Genomic DNA, 17970 nt, shown 5'->3' with positions numbered 1-17970 from the left:
ATTTACACCGCTCTTGTTCAACGGGTCTCTGGCCTCCCACTAGCATGCCAATACCACCACAGTGTAGTGTAGTGCATACCACCTCAGTGTAGTGTAGTGCATACCACCTCAGTGTAGTGCAGTGCATACCACCTCAGTGTAATACATACCACCCCAGTGTAGTGTAGTACACATCACCACAGTGTTGTGTAGTGCATACCAACTCAGTGTAGTGTAGTAAACACCACCTCAGTGTAGTGTAGTACACACCACCTCAGTGTAGTGTAGTGCATACCACCTCAGTGTTGTATAGTACACACCACCTCAGTGTTGTGTAGTACACACCACCTCAGTGTTGTGTAGTACACACCACCTCAGTGTTGTGTAGTACATACCACCTCAGTGTAGTGTAGTACATACCACCACAGTGTAGTGTAGTACATACCACCACAGTGTAGTGTAGTACATACCACCTCAGTGTAGTGTAGTACATACCACCTCAGTGTAGTGTAATGCATACCACCTCAGTGTAGTGCAGTACACACCAGTGTAGTGTAGTACACACCACCTCAGTGTAGTGTAGTACACACCACCTCAGTGTTGTGTAGTGCATACCACCACAGTGTAGTGTAGTACATACCACCACAGTGTAGTGTAGTACATACCACCTCAGTGTAGTGTTGTACATACCACCTCAGTGTAGTGTAGTGCATACCACCTCAGTGTAGTGTAGTGCATACCACCTCAGTGTAGTGTAGTACACACCACCTCAGTGTTGTGTAGTACATACCACCACAGTGTAGTGTAGTACATACCACCACAGGGTAGTGTAGTACATACCACCTCAGTGTAGTGTAGTACATACCACCTCAGTGTAGTGTAGTGCATACCACCTCAGTGTAGTGCAGTACACACCAGTGTAGTGTAGTACACACCACCTCAGTGTAGTGTAGTACATACCACCTCAGTGTAGTGTAGTACACACCACCTCAGTGTAGTGTAGTGCATACCACCTCAGTGTAGTGTAGTACACACCATCACAGTGTAGTGTAGTACATACCACCATGTGTAGTGTAGTAATACCACCTCAGTGTATTGTAGTACACACCACCTCAGTGTAGTGTAGTACATGCCACCTCAGTGTAGTGTAGTGCATACCACCTCAGTGTTGTGTAGTACACACCACCTCAGTGTTGTGTAGTACACCCACCTCAGTGTTGTGTAGTACACACCACCTCAGTCTTGTGTAGTACATACCACCTCAGTGTAGTGTAGTACATACCACTACAGTGTAGTGTAGTACATACCACCACAGTGTAGTGTAGTACATACCACCTCAGTGTAGTGTAGTGCATACCACCTCAGTGTAGTGCAGTACACACCAGTGTAGTGTAGTACACACCACCTCAGTGTAGTGTAGTACACACCACCTCAGTGTTGTGTAGTGCATACCACCACAGTGTTGTGTAGTGCATACTACCACAGTGTAGTGTAGTACACACCACCTCAGTGTAGTGTAGTACATACCACCTCAGTGTAGTGTAGTACATACCACCTCCTTGAGGCTACCTTGAGGTGCTTCCGGGGCTTAGTGTCCCCGCGGCCCGGTCGTCGACCAGGCCTCCTGGTTGCTGGACTGATCAACCAGGCTGTTAGACGCGGCTGCTCGCAGCCTGACGTATGAGTCACAGCCTGGTTGATCAGGTATCCTTTGGAGGTGCTTATCCAGTTCTCTCTTGAACACTGTGAGGGGTTTGCCAGTTATGCCCCTTATGTGTAGTGGAAGTGTGTTGAACACTTCCACTCATACCACCACAGTGTTGTTCCACTTCCACTCCACTGAACACTTACACCTCAGTGTAGTGTAGTGCATACCACCTCAGTGTAGTGCAGTACACACCAGTGTAGTGTAGTACACACCACCTCAGTGTAGTGTAGTACATACCACCTCAGTGTAGTGTAGTACACACCACCTCAGTGTAGTGTAGTACACACCACCTCAGTGTAGTGTAGTGTATACCACCTCAGTGTAGTGTAGTACACACCACCACAGTGCAGTACATACCACCTCAGTGTAGTGTAGTACATACCACCTCAGTGTAGTGTAGTACACACCACCTCAGTGTAGTGTAGTACATGCCACCTCAGTGTAGTGTAGTACACACCACCTCAGTGTAGTGTAGTACATAGCACCTCAGTGTAGTGCAGTACACACCACCTCAGTGTAGTGTAGTACATGCCACCTCAGTGTAGTGTAGTACATACCACCTCAGTGTAGTGTAGTACATACCACCCTCAGTGTAGTGTAGTACTCACACCTCAGTGTAGTGCAGTACAATGCCACCTCAGTGTAGTGTAGTAGCACACCACCTCAGTGTAGTGTATACATACACCTCAGTGTAGTGCAGTACATGCGCTACCTCAGTGTAGTGTAGTACACACCACCTCAGTGTAGTGTAGTACATACCAACCTCAGTGTAGTGTAGTACATACCACCCTCAGTGTAGTGTAGTACACACCACCTCAGTGTAGTGTAGTACATGCCACCTCAGTGTAGTGTAGTACACACCACCTCAGTGTAGTGTAGTACATACCACCTCAGTGTAGTGTAGTACACACCCACCTCAGTGTAGTGCAGTACATTGCCACCTCAGTGTAGTGTAGTACATACCACCTCAGTGTAGTGTAGTACATACCACCTCAGTGTAGTGTAGTACATACCACCTCAGTGTAGTGCAGTACATGCCACCTCAGTGTAGTGTAGTACATACCACCTCAGTGTAGTGTAGTACATACCACCTCAGTGTAGTGTAGTACACACCACCTCAGTGTAGTGTAGTACATGCCACCTCAGTGTAGTGTAGTACACAACCACCTCAGTGTAGTGTAGTACATACCACCTCAGTGTAGTGTAGTACATACCAACTCAGTGTAGTGTAGTACATACCACCTCAGTGTAGTGTAGTACATACCACCTCAGTGTAAGTGTAGTACATACCACCTCAGTGTAGTGTAGTACACACCACCTCAGTGTAGTGTAGTACATGCCACCTCGGTGTAGTGTAGTACACACCACCTCAGTGTAGTGTAGTACATACCACCTCAGTGTAGTGTAGTACATACCAACTCAGTGTAGTGTAGTACATACCACCTCAGTGTAGTGTAGTACATACCACCTCTGTGTAGTGTAGTACATACCACCTCAGTGTAGTGTAGTACACACCACCTCAGTGTAGTGTAGTACATACCACCTCAGTGTTGTGTAGTACACACCACCTCAGTGTAGTGTAGTACATACCACCTCAGTGTTGTGTAGTACACACCCACCTCAGTGTTGTGTAGTACACACCACCTCAGTGTTGTGTAGTACATACCACCTCAGTGTAGTGTAGTACATACCACCACAGTGTAGTGTAGTACATACCACCACAGTGTAGTGTAGTAGCATACCACCTCAGTGGTAGTGTAGTACATACCACCTCAGTGTAGTGTAGTGCATACACCTCAGTGTAGTGTAGTGCATACCACCTCAGTGTAGTGTAGTACATACCACCTCAGTGTAGTGTAGTACATACCACCTCAGTGTTTGTGTAGTGCATACCACCACAGTGTAGTGTAGTACATACCACCCACAGTGTAGTGTAGTACACCACACCACCTCAGTGTTGTGTAGTACACACCACCTCAGTGTTGTGTAGTACAAACCACCACAGTGTAGTGGTAGTAACATACCACCACAGTGTAGTGTAGTACATACCACCTCAGTGTAGTGTAGTACATACCACCTCAGTGTAGTGTAGTGCATACCACCTCAGTGTAGTGCAGTACACACCAGTGTAGTGTAGTACACACCACCTCAGTGTAGTGTATTACACACCACCTCAGTGTTGTGTCGTGCATACCACCACAGTGTAGTGTAGTACATACCACCTCAGTGTAGTGTAGTACATACCACCTCAGTGTAGTGTAGTACATACCACCTCAGTGTAGTGTAGTGCTTACCACCTCAGTGTAGTGCAGTACACACCATGTGTAGTGTAGTACACACCACCTCAGTGTAGTGTAGTACATACCACCTTAGTGTAGTGTAGTACACACCACCCTCAGTGTAGTGGCAGTGCATACCACCTCAGTGTAGTGTAGTACACCACCACCTCAGTGTAGTGTAGTACATACCACCTCAGTGTAGTGTAGTACATACCACCTCAGTGTCGTGTAGTACACACCACCTCAGTGTAGTGTAGTAACATGCCACCTCAGTGTAGTGTAGTACAACACCACCTCAGTGTAGTGTAGTACATATCACCTCAGTGTAGTGCAGTACACACCACCTCAGTGTAGTGTAGTAACACACCACCTCAGTGTAGTGTAGTACATACCACCTCAGTGTAGTGTAGTACATACCACCTCAGTGTTGTGTAGTACACACCACCTCAGTGTAGTGCAGTACATGCCACCCTCAGTGTAGTGTAGTACATACCACCATCAGTGTAGTGTAGTACATACCACCTCAGTGCAGTGTAGTACACACCACCTCAGTGTAGTGTAGTACATGCCACCTCAGGTGTAGTGTAGTACACACCACCTCAGTGTAGTGTAGTACATACCACCTCAGTGTAGTGTAGTTACATACCACCTCAGTGTAGTGTAGAACACACCACCTCAGTGTTGTGTAGTACACACCACCGCAGTATAGTGTAGTACACACCACCTCAGTGTTGTATAGTGCATACAACTCAGTGTAGTGTAGTACACACCACCTCAGTGTAGTGTAGTACACACCATCTCAGTGTAGTGTAGTACACACCACCTCAGTGCAGTGTAGTACATACCACCTCAGTATAGTGTAGTATACACCACCTCAGTGTTGTATAGTGCATACCAACTCAGTGTAGTGTAGTACACACCACCTCAGTGTAGTGTAGTACACCCACCTCAGTGTAGTGTAGTACTACCACCTCAGCATAGTGTAGTACACACCACCTCAGTGTAGTGTAGTACACACCACCTCAGTGTAGTGCAGTACCCCCACCTCAGTGTAGTGTAGTCACACCACCTCAGTGTAGTGTAGTACATATCATCTTAGTGTTGTGTAGTACATACCACCTCAGTGTAGTGTGGTACATACCACCTCAGTGTGTGTAGTACATACAACCTCAGTGTAGTGAAGTACATACCACTACAGTGTAGTGTATTACATACCTTCTCAGTGTAGTGTAGTACATACCACCTCAGTGTAGTGTAGTACATACCATCTCAGTGTAGTGTAGTACAAACCACCTCAGTGTAGTTTAGTACACATCACCTCAGTGTAGTGTAGTACATACCACCACAGTGTAGTGTAGTACATACCACCTCAGTGTTGTGTAGTACATACCACCTCAGTGTAGTGTATTACATACCACCTCAGTGTTGTGTAGTGCATACCACCTCAGTGTTGTACATACCATCCCAGTGTAGTGTAGTACATACCACCTCAGTGTAGTGCAGTACACACCACCTCAGTGTAGTGGAGTACATACCACCTCAGTGTTGTGTAGTGCATAGCACCACAGTGTAGTGTAGTACATACCACCTCAGTGTTGTGTAGTGCATAGCACCACAGTGTAGTGTAGTACATACCACCTCAGTGTAGTGTAGTACATACCACCTCAGTGTTGTATAGTACATCCCACCTCAGTGTTGTGTAGTACACACCACCTCAGTGTAGTACATACCATCCCAGTGTAGTGTAGTACATACCACCTCAGTGTAGTGTAGTACACACCAACTCAGTGTAGTGTAGTACATACCTCCTCAGTGTAGTGTAGTACATACCACCTCAGTGTAGTGTAGTACATACCTCCTCAGTCTAGTGTAGTACATACCACCTCAGTGTAGTGTAGTACACACCACCACAGTGTAGTGTAGTATATACCACCTCAGTGTAGTGAAGTACATACCACCACAGTGTAGTGTAGTACATACCTTCTCAGTGTAGTGTAGTACATACCACCTCAGTGTAGTGTAGTAATACCATCTCAGTGTAGTGTAGTACATACCACCACAGTGTAGTGAAGTACATACCACCACAGTGTAGTGAAGTACATACCACCACAGTGTAGTGTATTACATACCTTCTCAGTGTAGTGTAGTACATACCGCCTCAGTGTAGTGTAGTACATACCATCTCAGTGTAGTGTAGTACAAACCACCTCAGTGTAGTGTAGTACAAACCACCTCAGTGTAGTGTAGTTCATACCACCCCAGTGTAGTGTAGTACATACTACCTCAGTGTAGTGTAGTACACACCACCTCAGTGTAGTGTCGTACTACCACCTCAGTGAAGTGTAGCACTTTGCATACCAACTGTACTCTGCTTCAACAGTTGGTATGTACTACCAACTTGTCGAAAATAATGAGAGAATGACTTTGTTAAACATTACCGTCCCTTTGTTCAGCCAAACTAATGAAACCCAACTTAATGTTTACTAATTGTCCCCAACAATGCCCCTGGGAGCGTCCTGGGACCCATACTGTTCCTCACCGCCAGGGCAATGATGAGAAGACTGCGCTTGATCATGTTGGACGACCTGGACACCTGACGCTGTACACCTGATGCTGGACACCTGACGTTGTACACAAGACGTTGGACAGCTGCTGGACCACCGGGCTCCACTGCAGGTGTATTTGGGTGAAGGAGTGTACTGCGGCAGCTACAGCCTTGGTGCCAACACTTATACCCGAAATTTTATCAATGTGGGTGTCGCCAACACTGGGTCCGGAGGGAGGGAGCTATTGTGGTTCGGCAGTGTCATGCGGTCAACCACACGCTTCACACAGGTAAACAGATATTAGGGTCAGCACTAATGTGTATCTTTTGTTACTAACGACTTGTATATTACTGACGTGTTGGTTACGACTTTAGTAACAGTGCCGAAACACACACACACACACACACACTCACACTCACACACACACACACACACACACACACACACACACACACACACACACACACACACACACACACACACACACACACACACACACACACACACACACACACACACCACACACACACACACCACACACACACACACACACACAGCATGATATTAATGGGGATATGTCACTAATATCCCTGAATATATCAACACAAAATAGAACATGAAACAATCCATACAAATTGGATACGTTTAAATTAGGATAAACTGTACTCACCTAATTATACTCACCTAATTGTGTTTGCGGGGGTTGAGGTCTCATTGGAAATCAACAATCAGGGTTGTTTTTCCGGAACAGATTACCTGGTAACATAATAGACGTGGGATCACTGAATTGTTTCAAGCGCTGGTTAGACATATATATGAAAGAGTTTGAGTGTATATAAATAGGAGCTGCCATGAATGGGTCAAAGGGCCTTCTGCAGGTTCAGTAATTCTTATGTTCGAGTTGGTCAAAAGACTTTGCAGTTTCTGTTATCATGTTGCATCATGTGCATACAAACTTATTTTTAGCTTGTAAATATAACTTTTTCAATCTAAACGTGATTTGAAAAGTTCCAATATGAATATATATTCATTTTACATATTCTTTATTATGTAACTGGTATGTACAAGACGCCTTAATCCACTTGACCATCAAGTGGATGGCGGTGGGGTGGTTCAAATAGCCTCGGCTATCACCTCATTATGTCCGGTCGTGATGGTCAAGTGGATTAAGGCGTCTTGTACATACCAGTTGCGTTGCTTCTGGGAGTATGGGTTCGAGTCACTTCTGGGGTGTGAGTTTTCAGTTGCATATTGTCCTGGGGACCATTCAGGCTTGTTCGCCAGTATTTACCCAGGCCTTTTCTGAATCAAAACTAATCCAATGTGTTTTTAGGCAATTGTGAAGAGCCCTTTAACCCAGGACCCAACCTGGTAAGCAGCAGTTTGCAATACCTTGAATCTGGAGTAACGCTCCGTTTCCCCCGTAAAAAAATTATTCTTTAAGAATTTTTAAAATTCCACATCAAGTTACGGAAAATTCGAATGTTGATTAAAGTTAAAATAGACAAGAAATGATCTATATGCTAAACTTTCGGCATTGTAGCATACGCTATATATAACTAATTGTGTCGGTGGCTCATGCTGTTCTGTCCTGCTGTGTCCTGCTCTGTGCTGCTCTGCTCTATCCTGTTCTGCTGCCCTGCTCTGCTCTGCTCTGCCCTGTCCTGTTCTGCGCTGCTCTGTCCTGTTCTGTCCTTCTCTGCCCAACTCAGCCCTGCTCCTTCCAGGTGCCCCACAGTACTAGGAACGCCGTACATCGACTAGGCAGGAAAGCTTACATTGATTAGGTATGAAGGCTATTGTGATAGAGCTCTCTTTTCCTGGATGCATGAAATGGAGTTAGGGAACGTTTCTCCGGGTGCAAGAGTGGAAGACATAGTGGTTAAATAAGGAATATAGTGTTAGTGAATCACCTCAGTATTTGCCTTTCTGTACTTGGAAACTATATTCGAGGGGTAGTTGGAAAATTATAAAGTGGCACTAGATATGATAAGGAATCAGTAAAGGTCTCGGTCATGTGTGGCGTTCTCCCAAGGTTAAAAGTACCGATAGAACTCAGTGTCTTGAAAAGTATTGTATGAATAATACAATATCATTCATGTATTACTGGTACTCTTACATTGGCAAGCTCACCATGTATGCAAGAGATGGCGTTCATCTCTCTAACGAGGTGATGAGAGGAATACAAACTCATTGCAGGAAATTGTGTGAGAATTTAAAGGTTTAATAGCTATATGGATATAAATAACTGCAAAATAAGGAAACCTTAAAAGAGGTTAAAACATGGTTTTTACCCATCGATAAGAATTAATGCACAATTCCTAATAAGGAGAATAAAATAGTAGAGATGTCAACAGCAATACTATACAAAGTATAAAATGTGAGGAACAAGAAGGATGATCTCAGAGTAATTTTGCCTACCGAAAATTTACGATAATACCCTCACTGAAACCTGACTGAATACTCAAGAGACCTATTGGGCGAATACCAGCTACGTGGATATAAGTTCTTTTATGCTGACAGAGCTGCTGTGAAAAAAGGTGGTATTGTTATCAATCTCTTGCAAGTGTAAAATCTTTTGTGTAGTGTAACACTGTATCACGTTATGTAAGGTCACACTGAATTTTATGGTATAGTGTTATAGTGTGTGTTTTGTTATATAGTGTCACATTATATGTTGTTGTGTAATACGGCATTCTATGTTGTCGAGTAAAACTACATAGTACCAAGTTATGTTGTCTCACATTGAATCTTGTGGTGTAGTACCAAACTGTACTCACCTGTTGTGCTTGCGGAGGTTGAGCTTCGGCTCCTTGGTTCCGCCTCTCAACCGTCAATCAACAGGTGTACAGGTTTCTGAGCCTACTGGGCTCTATCATATCTACATTTGAAACTGTGTATGGAGTCTTCCTCCACCACATCACTACCTAATACATTCCATTTAACTACTCTGACAATAAAAAGATTGCTTCTAATGTCTTCATGGCTCATTTGACTCTCCATTTCCACCTGTGTCCCCTAGTGCGTGTTCCCATTGTGTTAAAAAACTGTCTTTGTCTACTTTTTTAATTCCTCTGAGAATCTAGTATGTATTGATCATGTCCCCCCCCTAACTCCCCTGTCTTCCAGGTACGTAAGGTTTAATTCCAGTAGTCTCTCCTTATAGCTCATGGCCCTCAGTTCGGGCACTAGTCTGGTGGCAAACCTCTGAACCTTCTCTAATTTAGTTTTATGTTTGATGAGATATGGACTCCACGCTGGAGCTGCATACTCCAGGATTGGTCTGAGACACGTGACATAAAAGATTCTGAATAATACCTTACACAAGTTTCTAAAGGCCGTTCTTATGTTGGCCAACCTGGCATATACCGATTATGTTATCCTCTTGATGTGGGCTTCAGGGAACAGGTCTAGAGTAATATCATCCCCCCAAGTCTCTCTCTCTCTCTCCTCTCTCTCTCTCTCTCTCTCTCTGATTCCAGAAGAATTTCCTCTCCCAAATGATACCTTGTATCTGGCCTCCTGCTCCCTACACCTATCTTCATTACGTTATACTTTCTCGGGTTATAATCTAACAACCATTTGTTGGACCGTTCCTTCAGTTTGTCCAGGTCTTCTTGAAGCCTTCTTGATTGTGTTTGATGGTGTAGTGCAGATTGTATATTACGTAGTGTCACATACATCTTTTCGTGGAGTGTGTTTTGTTTACCATCATTACACGTGACATTGTATTTGGTCGAATAGTTTCGTATAGTATTTTGCTACGCCACGAAACACTGCCTCTAACAGCTCAATGTCGTTTCGTACAGGGACGCGTTGTGTAGTACTGAACCGTGTAGACAAATGAACAAGTAATGAGGCTGGACGATAGATTATAACCCACGTATTTGAACCCAGGCCCCGCACATTACCGTCTGGATTAGACCTGCACAACTTAATAATACGGGGCCAAACTATTCCAAGGAAACCAGATTTGGGCAGCGAGTGAAAAACGTCATTTATCCAATAACATTAATATTGCTTCAATATTAATGGCATCAGATAAGGTAATCAATAATAATAGTAAAAATAATAATAATAATAATAATAAAAATAATAATAATAATAATAATAATAATAATAATAATAATAATAATAATAATAATAATAATAATAATAATAATAAAAATAATAATAATAATAATAATAATAATAATAATAATAATAATAATAATAATAATAACAACAATAATAATAATAATAATAAATATATATGATTTTCACATTATATTAAAATTTCAAACATAATTATATAAAAAATTATACATTTCTCACTTGAAACAAAATTCCATTTATAAAATACTTTAGTCCAAATGGTTTAATTTCATAATCATCTCATTAACCTAATGAGAGGCATAACACCCTTTACACTAACAATCTTGTTGGGTTCTTGGGTCATAGTTGCAGTAGACGTCTTCAAGACGTCTTCTAAATGGTCATTATTCAGACAAGAACGTTATTTATTTTTTGCATTCGTGATAGAGAATGCTCATAAATTGAATGAGCGTTTCAAGTGCAGCTTTCAGGGGACCTGATAGCTGAGTGGACAGCGCTACGGATTTGTAGTCCTGAGTTCCTGGTTCAATTCCTAGTGAAGGTGGAAATAAATTGGTAGAGTTTCTTTCACCCTGATGCCTGTTACCTAGCAGTAAATAGATACCTGGGGAGTTAGACAGCTACTATGGGCTGCTTCCTGGGGAGGGGGGGTAACAAAAAGGAGGCCTGGTCGAGGACCGGGCCTCGACCAGGCGGGGACGCTATACCCCGAAATCATCTAAATACAATCTCAAGATAGATAGCTGTTCTAAGATCTTTGAGTATTTTTCAGTGTCCAGTTTTCTGTAAAATTCCTGTAGATTGCTTTCTCGGTGCTTATTTCTGTAATTTGGCGAACACTGGTAACGTTCAACTGTAATTGGAATGCCCTGTTGATTGCATAGAAAACGGATCTTCAATATCCTCAATTGATTTTTTTTAATTATTAAAGTGTGTTTTCTGTCAATTTTCTCAATTGAATCATAAATTTTCAGAGCATATTTATCTCCTAGGTCGCTGTGCTTGTCCTGGGGTGTGTGCTGATCTCAAGTGGGAAAGTGACACATTTCATCTTTCAGCAGCTGACTTATAAAAAGCTTCAATTTCATTTTGAGAGTTTTCATTGCTGCGAAAAGTTGAAATATGCAAAAAACAAGTTTCCCTGAAGATTAGTAATGAGGTTATTTAGATGTGTTTATCGCCATTGAAGATCATTATTAAACAACTCATCTCCAAGCTCAGGAAATTGCCTTAGTTCCTCTTATAAGAATTTGACAACTTCCTCTTTTTAAAGCAACGAAACACTTGAGCACTCGTCCATCGTCTTAATCACCTTCCTTCAGAACGGTAGTTCTGAAGGAACAGGTCGTTGTATTCCGGGTCTATCGCTTCAAAGAAACCTCCGAATATCTTATGTTTCACTCCTTTAGAACGGAGGTAGTTAACAATAGAAATTCCCACTGACGTTACCCAATCAAACTTCAACATTTTGCTACTCTGAACCTTAAGATGTATTACTCAGTGGTGTAATACAAAAAATATTTCTGCACATTGCCATATCACCATCAGTAGAAATGGGGCATTAAACTTACAAAACTAATTCCTAGCTGCATTGCAAATGTTTTCCAACTTAAACCTACTCTCAAACGCCACGTAAGTACATATTATTTATAGATTCACGGCGTTGTTGTGACTTCATTGTGCATTAACAGTAGCGAGAGACCCACAATGTCACTACCGACAGATGAGTGAAGGCGGCTCCCTGATTGTGACCGGGTACCTGATTGTGGGCGGCTCCCTGATTGTGGGGGCTTCCCTGATTGTGGGCGGCTCCCTGATTGTGGGCGGATACCTGAGTGTGGGCTGATATATGGTAGAATTTGGAGTGTGATACCAGCTGGTGCCGCCCAAGCTCCAAATAAGTCTTACAGATCTTCTGGTTCAGGTTCTTTAAAGCCCATTAAGGTTCAGTCGGTTGTGACCGCGCCTGTGGAGTTCAGGGACGCAAGTTCGAATCCATTGTAATACCTTAATGTTTATCACTGATTTATCACATTATTGTGATTTAATTATGATGTTGAACACTTTGCATGCAATGAATATACTTTATTTTCTGGAAAATTGGTTGCCTCATGCAGTGTATGACATACACAAAGTGTGGATATTGTAAACCTTCCACCTGACATATTGATGTCGTGGTCATCTTCACCTCCGAGGGACGAACATCATGTATAGAGTAAACATCCGTGGACCCCCAAGGGGACCATGAACCACCAAGGTGTTCAGGGACACCAGGTTAACAACCCCTGGTGTGAACTATTTTCGTTGCAGCTTCACCCACAGCGGCTCCCACGCTGTGATAAGCGCAGCAGTATAAGTGGTGCTCCAAGACACTTCCCGCAGTAGAGTCCTGCGACCACAGTAGAGCTGTGTTACAACAGCATTGCTGTTACTTCTGCCACAGCATTGATCTTCACCTTGCAACAGCAAGCCAAAGTTTTCAGCATGAAGCGATCGCAGCTCATATGTGCCTTGTTGGTGAGATGCTTCTACTCTCATAATGCTGTGGTCCTTGTGTGTCATTTTGTCTTTTAATACCTCTGTATGTGTGTTTGTTTGTCTTGCTATGTCTGTATTTCTGTGTTTGTCTTTCTATGTTTGTATATCTGTGTTTGTCTTTCTATAAATGTCTGTGTTTGTCTTTCTATGTCTGTATATCTGTGTTTGTCTTTCTATGTCTGTATATCTGTGTTTGTCTTTCTTTGTCTGTATTCGTCTTTCTATGTCTGTGTTTGTCTTTCTATGTCTGTATATCTGTGTTTGTCTTTCTTTGTCTGTATTCGTCTTTCTATGTCTGTGTTTGTCTTTCTATGTCTGTGTTTGTCTTTCTATGTCTGTCTTTGTCTTTCTATGTCTGTCTTTGTCTTTGTATGTATGTGTTTGTCTTTCTGTGCCTTTATGTCTTTGTCTGTCAGCCTCTCCATATCACTTTGCCTTTCTTTCTATGTATGTATGTACGTCTGCCTCTCCATGTATCTGTATGTCTGTGTCTGCCTTTCTTCCTTTCTATGTCTGTCTGCCATTCTGTCTCTGTATGTCTGTCTGCCATTCTGTTTCTGTATGTCTGTCTGCCATTCGGTCTCTGTATGTCTGTCTGCCATTCGGTCTCTGTATGTCTGTCTGCCATTCGGTCTCTGTATGTCTGTTTCTGCCTTCCTGCCTGAGTCTGTCTTTCTCTATCATTATTTCTGTCTATCTGTATTTGTGTCCGTCTCTATCTATCTATGACCCTGTATGCCTGTGTATGCCTTTCTGAGGCTCTGTATGTCTGTGTATGTTTTTCTGTGTCTCTGCACGTCTGGGTAAGCATTTCTTAGTCTCTGTGTGTCTCTATGTCTGTGTCTTTGATTGTATCTCGAATTATGTATGTCTGGTTAGATCTGTTTATGCAAATAACTTTCTCCACGTTTATTCCTTTTAAACTAAATTTATTCTTGTTTCTCTATTTGTCTGCTGTTTGTTCTTGCCTTGAGTACCGTGCAAGTACAGCTGTAAAGTTAAAATAGGAGCTGCCTCTTATGGGGCAAAATACATAAACAAATTGTTAAAGGATTGAAACAGTAGAACGAGAGGACACAGTTATTATGATAGGATTTATGCCTGTGAAGGTGTCTGAAACAATTTGTGGTATTCTGCTCCATATGTATGTTTATAATTTATTTTGGAGTGTGTTGCTAACTCAAACAATACTAATGAGTATTTATTTCTGGACACCAACAAAAGATTACGCTGAGTTTCCGTTTATTTTTTTAACATTGCGGGTGTCTGCTGCAGGTGGCGTGGGTGGCGGCGCTGCTCTGCGTCACTGAGGTCCTCTCTGCTTGTGAACCAGATTGCAGCGGCAATAAACCGATGGATAAGGTTGAGGATCCTTTGAACTGCAATAATTATTACATTTGTTTGGAGGACGGAATAGCCTCGGATGTTTCTATACCGTGTGACAGTGGTAGTTATTTTGACGGGGACGATTGTTCTGGTTCTGGAAACTGTACATCTACCTGCACGCCATCACCTTGCCATTTAACATGTAGCGGAAACATGGACGTCATCTCTGACCCAAAAGACTGCAGCATCTATTACATTTGCTCACCAAGCAACATTATTGGACCCTATGATTGTCCAGCTGACAGACCTTATTTTAGCGGCGAGACCTGCGTTAAGGACAAAACTGTGTGTTGCGGCGACCTGTGTAATGCGTACTGCCAGGGTGACATAGCGGAGATTGCTGACCCCTACGACTGCCACAAGTTCTATATGTGCCCTGAGGCGGGACCGGCTGAAGAAAAATATCATTTTTCTTGCCCCTCAGGAGGCACTTTTGATGTAGCCGTGGGTCAGTGTGTGGTCGGCGCCCCTTGTAATATACTGTGTAGTGGGGGAGGTACGGACCCACCTTCTCCAGACTGCCAGGAGTCCATGACGTGCACGGCTGTGGGACTCTTCCCCATGTGCACGACGTGTTACCAGCAGTACTTCAACTGTCACACCGTCGGCCAGCCAGCCACCGTTGAGACCTGCACAGGATCCTTGCTCTTCAGCACCAACCCTTCTTCACCTTACTGTATGAGGCCCGAAGACTGCCTAAAATCAACGATCTGAGCCCACCACCTAACTCCACCTCCCACTGTTCAAAATTCACTGGAAAATGTTCACTGGACACTGCTTTAAGCCCACCGCCCTCTGGACTCACTTCACCACCCACTGGACTCACTCCACCACCCACCTGGACTAACGTGATGTCGTCAACACCCACGTGCACTTGATCCAGTATATTTTTCCACAGACCAACCCACCTGAGCAAGTCACTTGCATCACCACCTATACCCACCATCTACACTGGCACCACCACCCCTATACTCCAGGACAAATCCTGGAGTATGCGGCACCTGCATGGAGCCCGTACCTTGTCAAGCACAAGATGAAGCTGGAAAAAGTTCAGAGGTATGTCACTAGACTAGTCCTAGAACTAAGAGGCATGAGTTATGAGGAAAGGCTGCGGGGAATGCACCTTACGACATTGGAAGACAGAAGAGTGAGGGGAGACATGGTCACTACCTACAAAATCCTCTGGGGAATTGACAGGGTAGACAAGGATAAACTATTCAACACTGACGGTACGCGAACAAGGGGACACTGGTGGAAACTGAGTACCCAAATGAGCCACAGGGACGTTAGAAAGAACTTTTTCAGTGTCAGAGTACTTAACAGGTGGACTGCATTAGGCAGAGATGTGGTGGAGGCTGACTCCATACACAGTTTCAAATGTAGATATGATAGAGCCCAGTAGGCTCAGGAATCTGTACACCAGTTGATTGACAGTTGAGAGGCGGGCCGAAAGAGCAGAGCTCAACCTTCGCAAGCACGACTAGGTGAGTACAACTAGGTGAATACACACACACACACACACGCAAGCATGCACGCACACACACAGACACACACACACACACACACACACACACACACACACACACACACACACACACACACACTAGTCCCAGAACTAAGAGGCATGAGTTATGAGGAAAGGCTGCGGGAAATGCACCTCACGACACTGGAAGACAGAAGAGTAAGGGGGGACATGATCACAACCTACAAAATCCTCAGGGGAATCGACCGGGTAAACAAGGACGAACTTTTCAACACTGGTGGGACGCGAACAAGGGGACACAGGTGGAAGCTGAGTACCCAAATGAGCCACAGAGACGTTAGAAAGAACTTTTTCAGTGTCAGAGTAGTTAGCAAATGGAATGCATTAGGAAGTGATGTGGTGGAGGCTGACTCCATTCACAGTTTCAAATGTAGATATGATAGAGCCCAGTAGGCTCAGGAATCTGTACACCAGTTGATTGACGGTTGAGAGGCGGGACCAAAGAGCCAGAGCTCAACCCCCGCAAGCACAATTAGGTGAGTACAATTAGGTGAGTACACACACACACACACACACACACACACACACACACACACACACCTAACATTGAACATTGAACATTAACACCTAACATTGAACATAGACCCCATACAACCTATATATTATGTGAGAAATCTTTAAAGAATTCTGATAAAGAAAGAGATCTAGGGGTGGTTCTAGATAGAAAACTATCACCTGAGGACCACATAAAGAATATTGTGCAAGGAGCCTATGCGATGCTTTCTAACTTCAGAATTGCATTTAAATACATGGATGGCGATATACTAAAGAAATTGTTCATGACTTTTGTTAGGCCAAAGCTAGAATATGCAGCTGTTGTGTGGTGCCCATATCTTAAGAAGCACATCAACAAACTGGAAAAGGTGCAAAGACGTGCTACGAAGTGGCTCCCAGAACTGAAGGGCAAGAGCTACGAGGAGAGGTTGGAAGCATTAAACATGCCAAAACTAGAAGACAGAAGAAAAAGAGGTGATATGATCACTACATACAAAATAGTAACAGGAATTGATAAAAACGACAGGGAAGATTTCCTGAGACCTGGCACTTCAAGAACAAGAGGTCATAGATTTAAACTAGCTAAACACAGATGCCGAAGAAATATAAGAAAATTCACCTTCGCAAATAGAGTGGTAGACGGTTGGAACAAGTTAAGTAAGAAGGTGGTGGAGGCCAAGACCGTCAGTAGTTTCAAAGCGTTATATGACAAAGAGTGCTGGGAAGACGGGACACCACGAGCGTACCTCTCATCCTGTAACTACACTTAGGTAATTACTTAGGTAATTACACACACACACACACACATTGTTACAAATACAATATTATTATTAAAACAACGAACTATTAGATCCTAACAAGGCTGTTTATGGGAAGCTTATGGTGAAACAGATCATGTAAGGTATTTATATGAGAAGTACTTGTTAATTCTAATCTTAAATAAATTCACGTTACCATACTGAAATATATAACTTGATATGTTGTTCCATATGCTGACGCTTCGATTACAAAAATGTATATTTTGCTTTGACTGAAAAGTTTGTCTTTGTTTAGAGTGATGTTAGGCAATGCAAAATTTAAGTATTATTCTGTATCAAGATTGTCATATATTTTAATTATTTATAAACTTGCATTATTGCCTCTCATTCTTATATTTGTATTTTACTAAATAAAATTAGATCTTTTAAACTGCTTCATATGATATATTTCTATATTTCTAAGTCTTGGCGTCATTTTTGCTGCTCGATATTGAACACCTAATTTGGTTATAACGTTTGTTAAGAACGGTGACCAGAACAGAACATAAGATACCTGTATAAGACCTGATAGTGAAGCGATGAGTGGAGATTACTTTCTCAGATCGTAAGTCTAAATCTCTCCCATGAAAAGCCAATATTGTCA

General features: G+C 43.0%; 2 protein-coding genes across 3 annotated transcripts in view; one reads left to right on the top strand and one right to left on the bottom strand.

Moving 5' to 3' along the window:
- The window catches only part of LOC138363485 (peritrophin-48-like), a 121584-nt gene extending 114897 nt beyond the window's left edge, over positions 1-6687 (bottom strand). For both annotated transcript variants that reach the window (XR_011228095.1, XM_069322831.1), the window contains exon 1: positions 6506-6687. Coding sequence is in view for 1 of the 2 variants with exons in the window: in XM_069322831.1 (XP_069178932.1) it covers positions 6506-6541 (36 nt within the window). In the remaining variant the exon portion in view is untranslated. The remainder of the gene's footprint in view (positions 1-6505) is intronic.
- Positions 6688-12948: 6261 nt separating this feature from the next.
- LOC123758553 (uncharacterized) lies at positions 12949-17756 on the top strand. Its single transcript, XM_045743006.2, has 2 exons — positions 12949-13124; positions 14421-17756. Exons 1-2 carry the CDS (start codon positions 13092-13094, stop codon positions 15243-15245), a joined length of 858 nt encoding a protein of 285 aa, XP_045598962.1. The 5' UTR covers positions 12949-13091; the 3' UTR covers positions 15246-17756.
- The last annotated feature ends 214 nt before the right edge of the window (positions 17757-17970 follow it).

This window comes from Procambarus clarkii, chromosome 11 (genome assembly GCF_040958095.1).
Source record: "Procambarus clarkii isolate CNS0578487 chromosome 11, FALCON_Pclarkii_2.0, whole genome shotgun sequence".
In the NCBI taxonomy this organism is placed as follows: domain Eukaryota; kingdom Metazoa; phylum Arthropoda; class Malacostraca; order Decapoda; family Cambaridae; genus Procambarus; species Procambarus clarkii.
This window is presented reverse-complemented; position numbering and strand designations above follow the sequence as displayed.

Bases quoted from the DNA above. Each gene is read 5' to 3' on its own strand.
- LOC123758553 (XM_045743006.2), top strand. From the start codon at position 13,092: ATGAAGCGATCGCAGCTCATATGTGCCTTGTTG. The intron at 13,125-14,420 runs GTGAGATGCTTC...TGTCTGCTGCAG, and splicing joins AGCTCATATGTGCCTTGTTG to GTGGCGTGGGTGGCGGCGCT.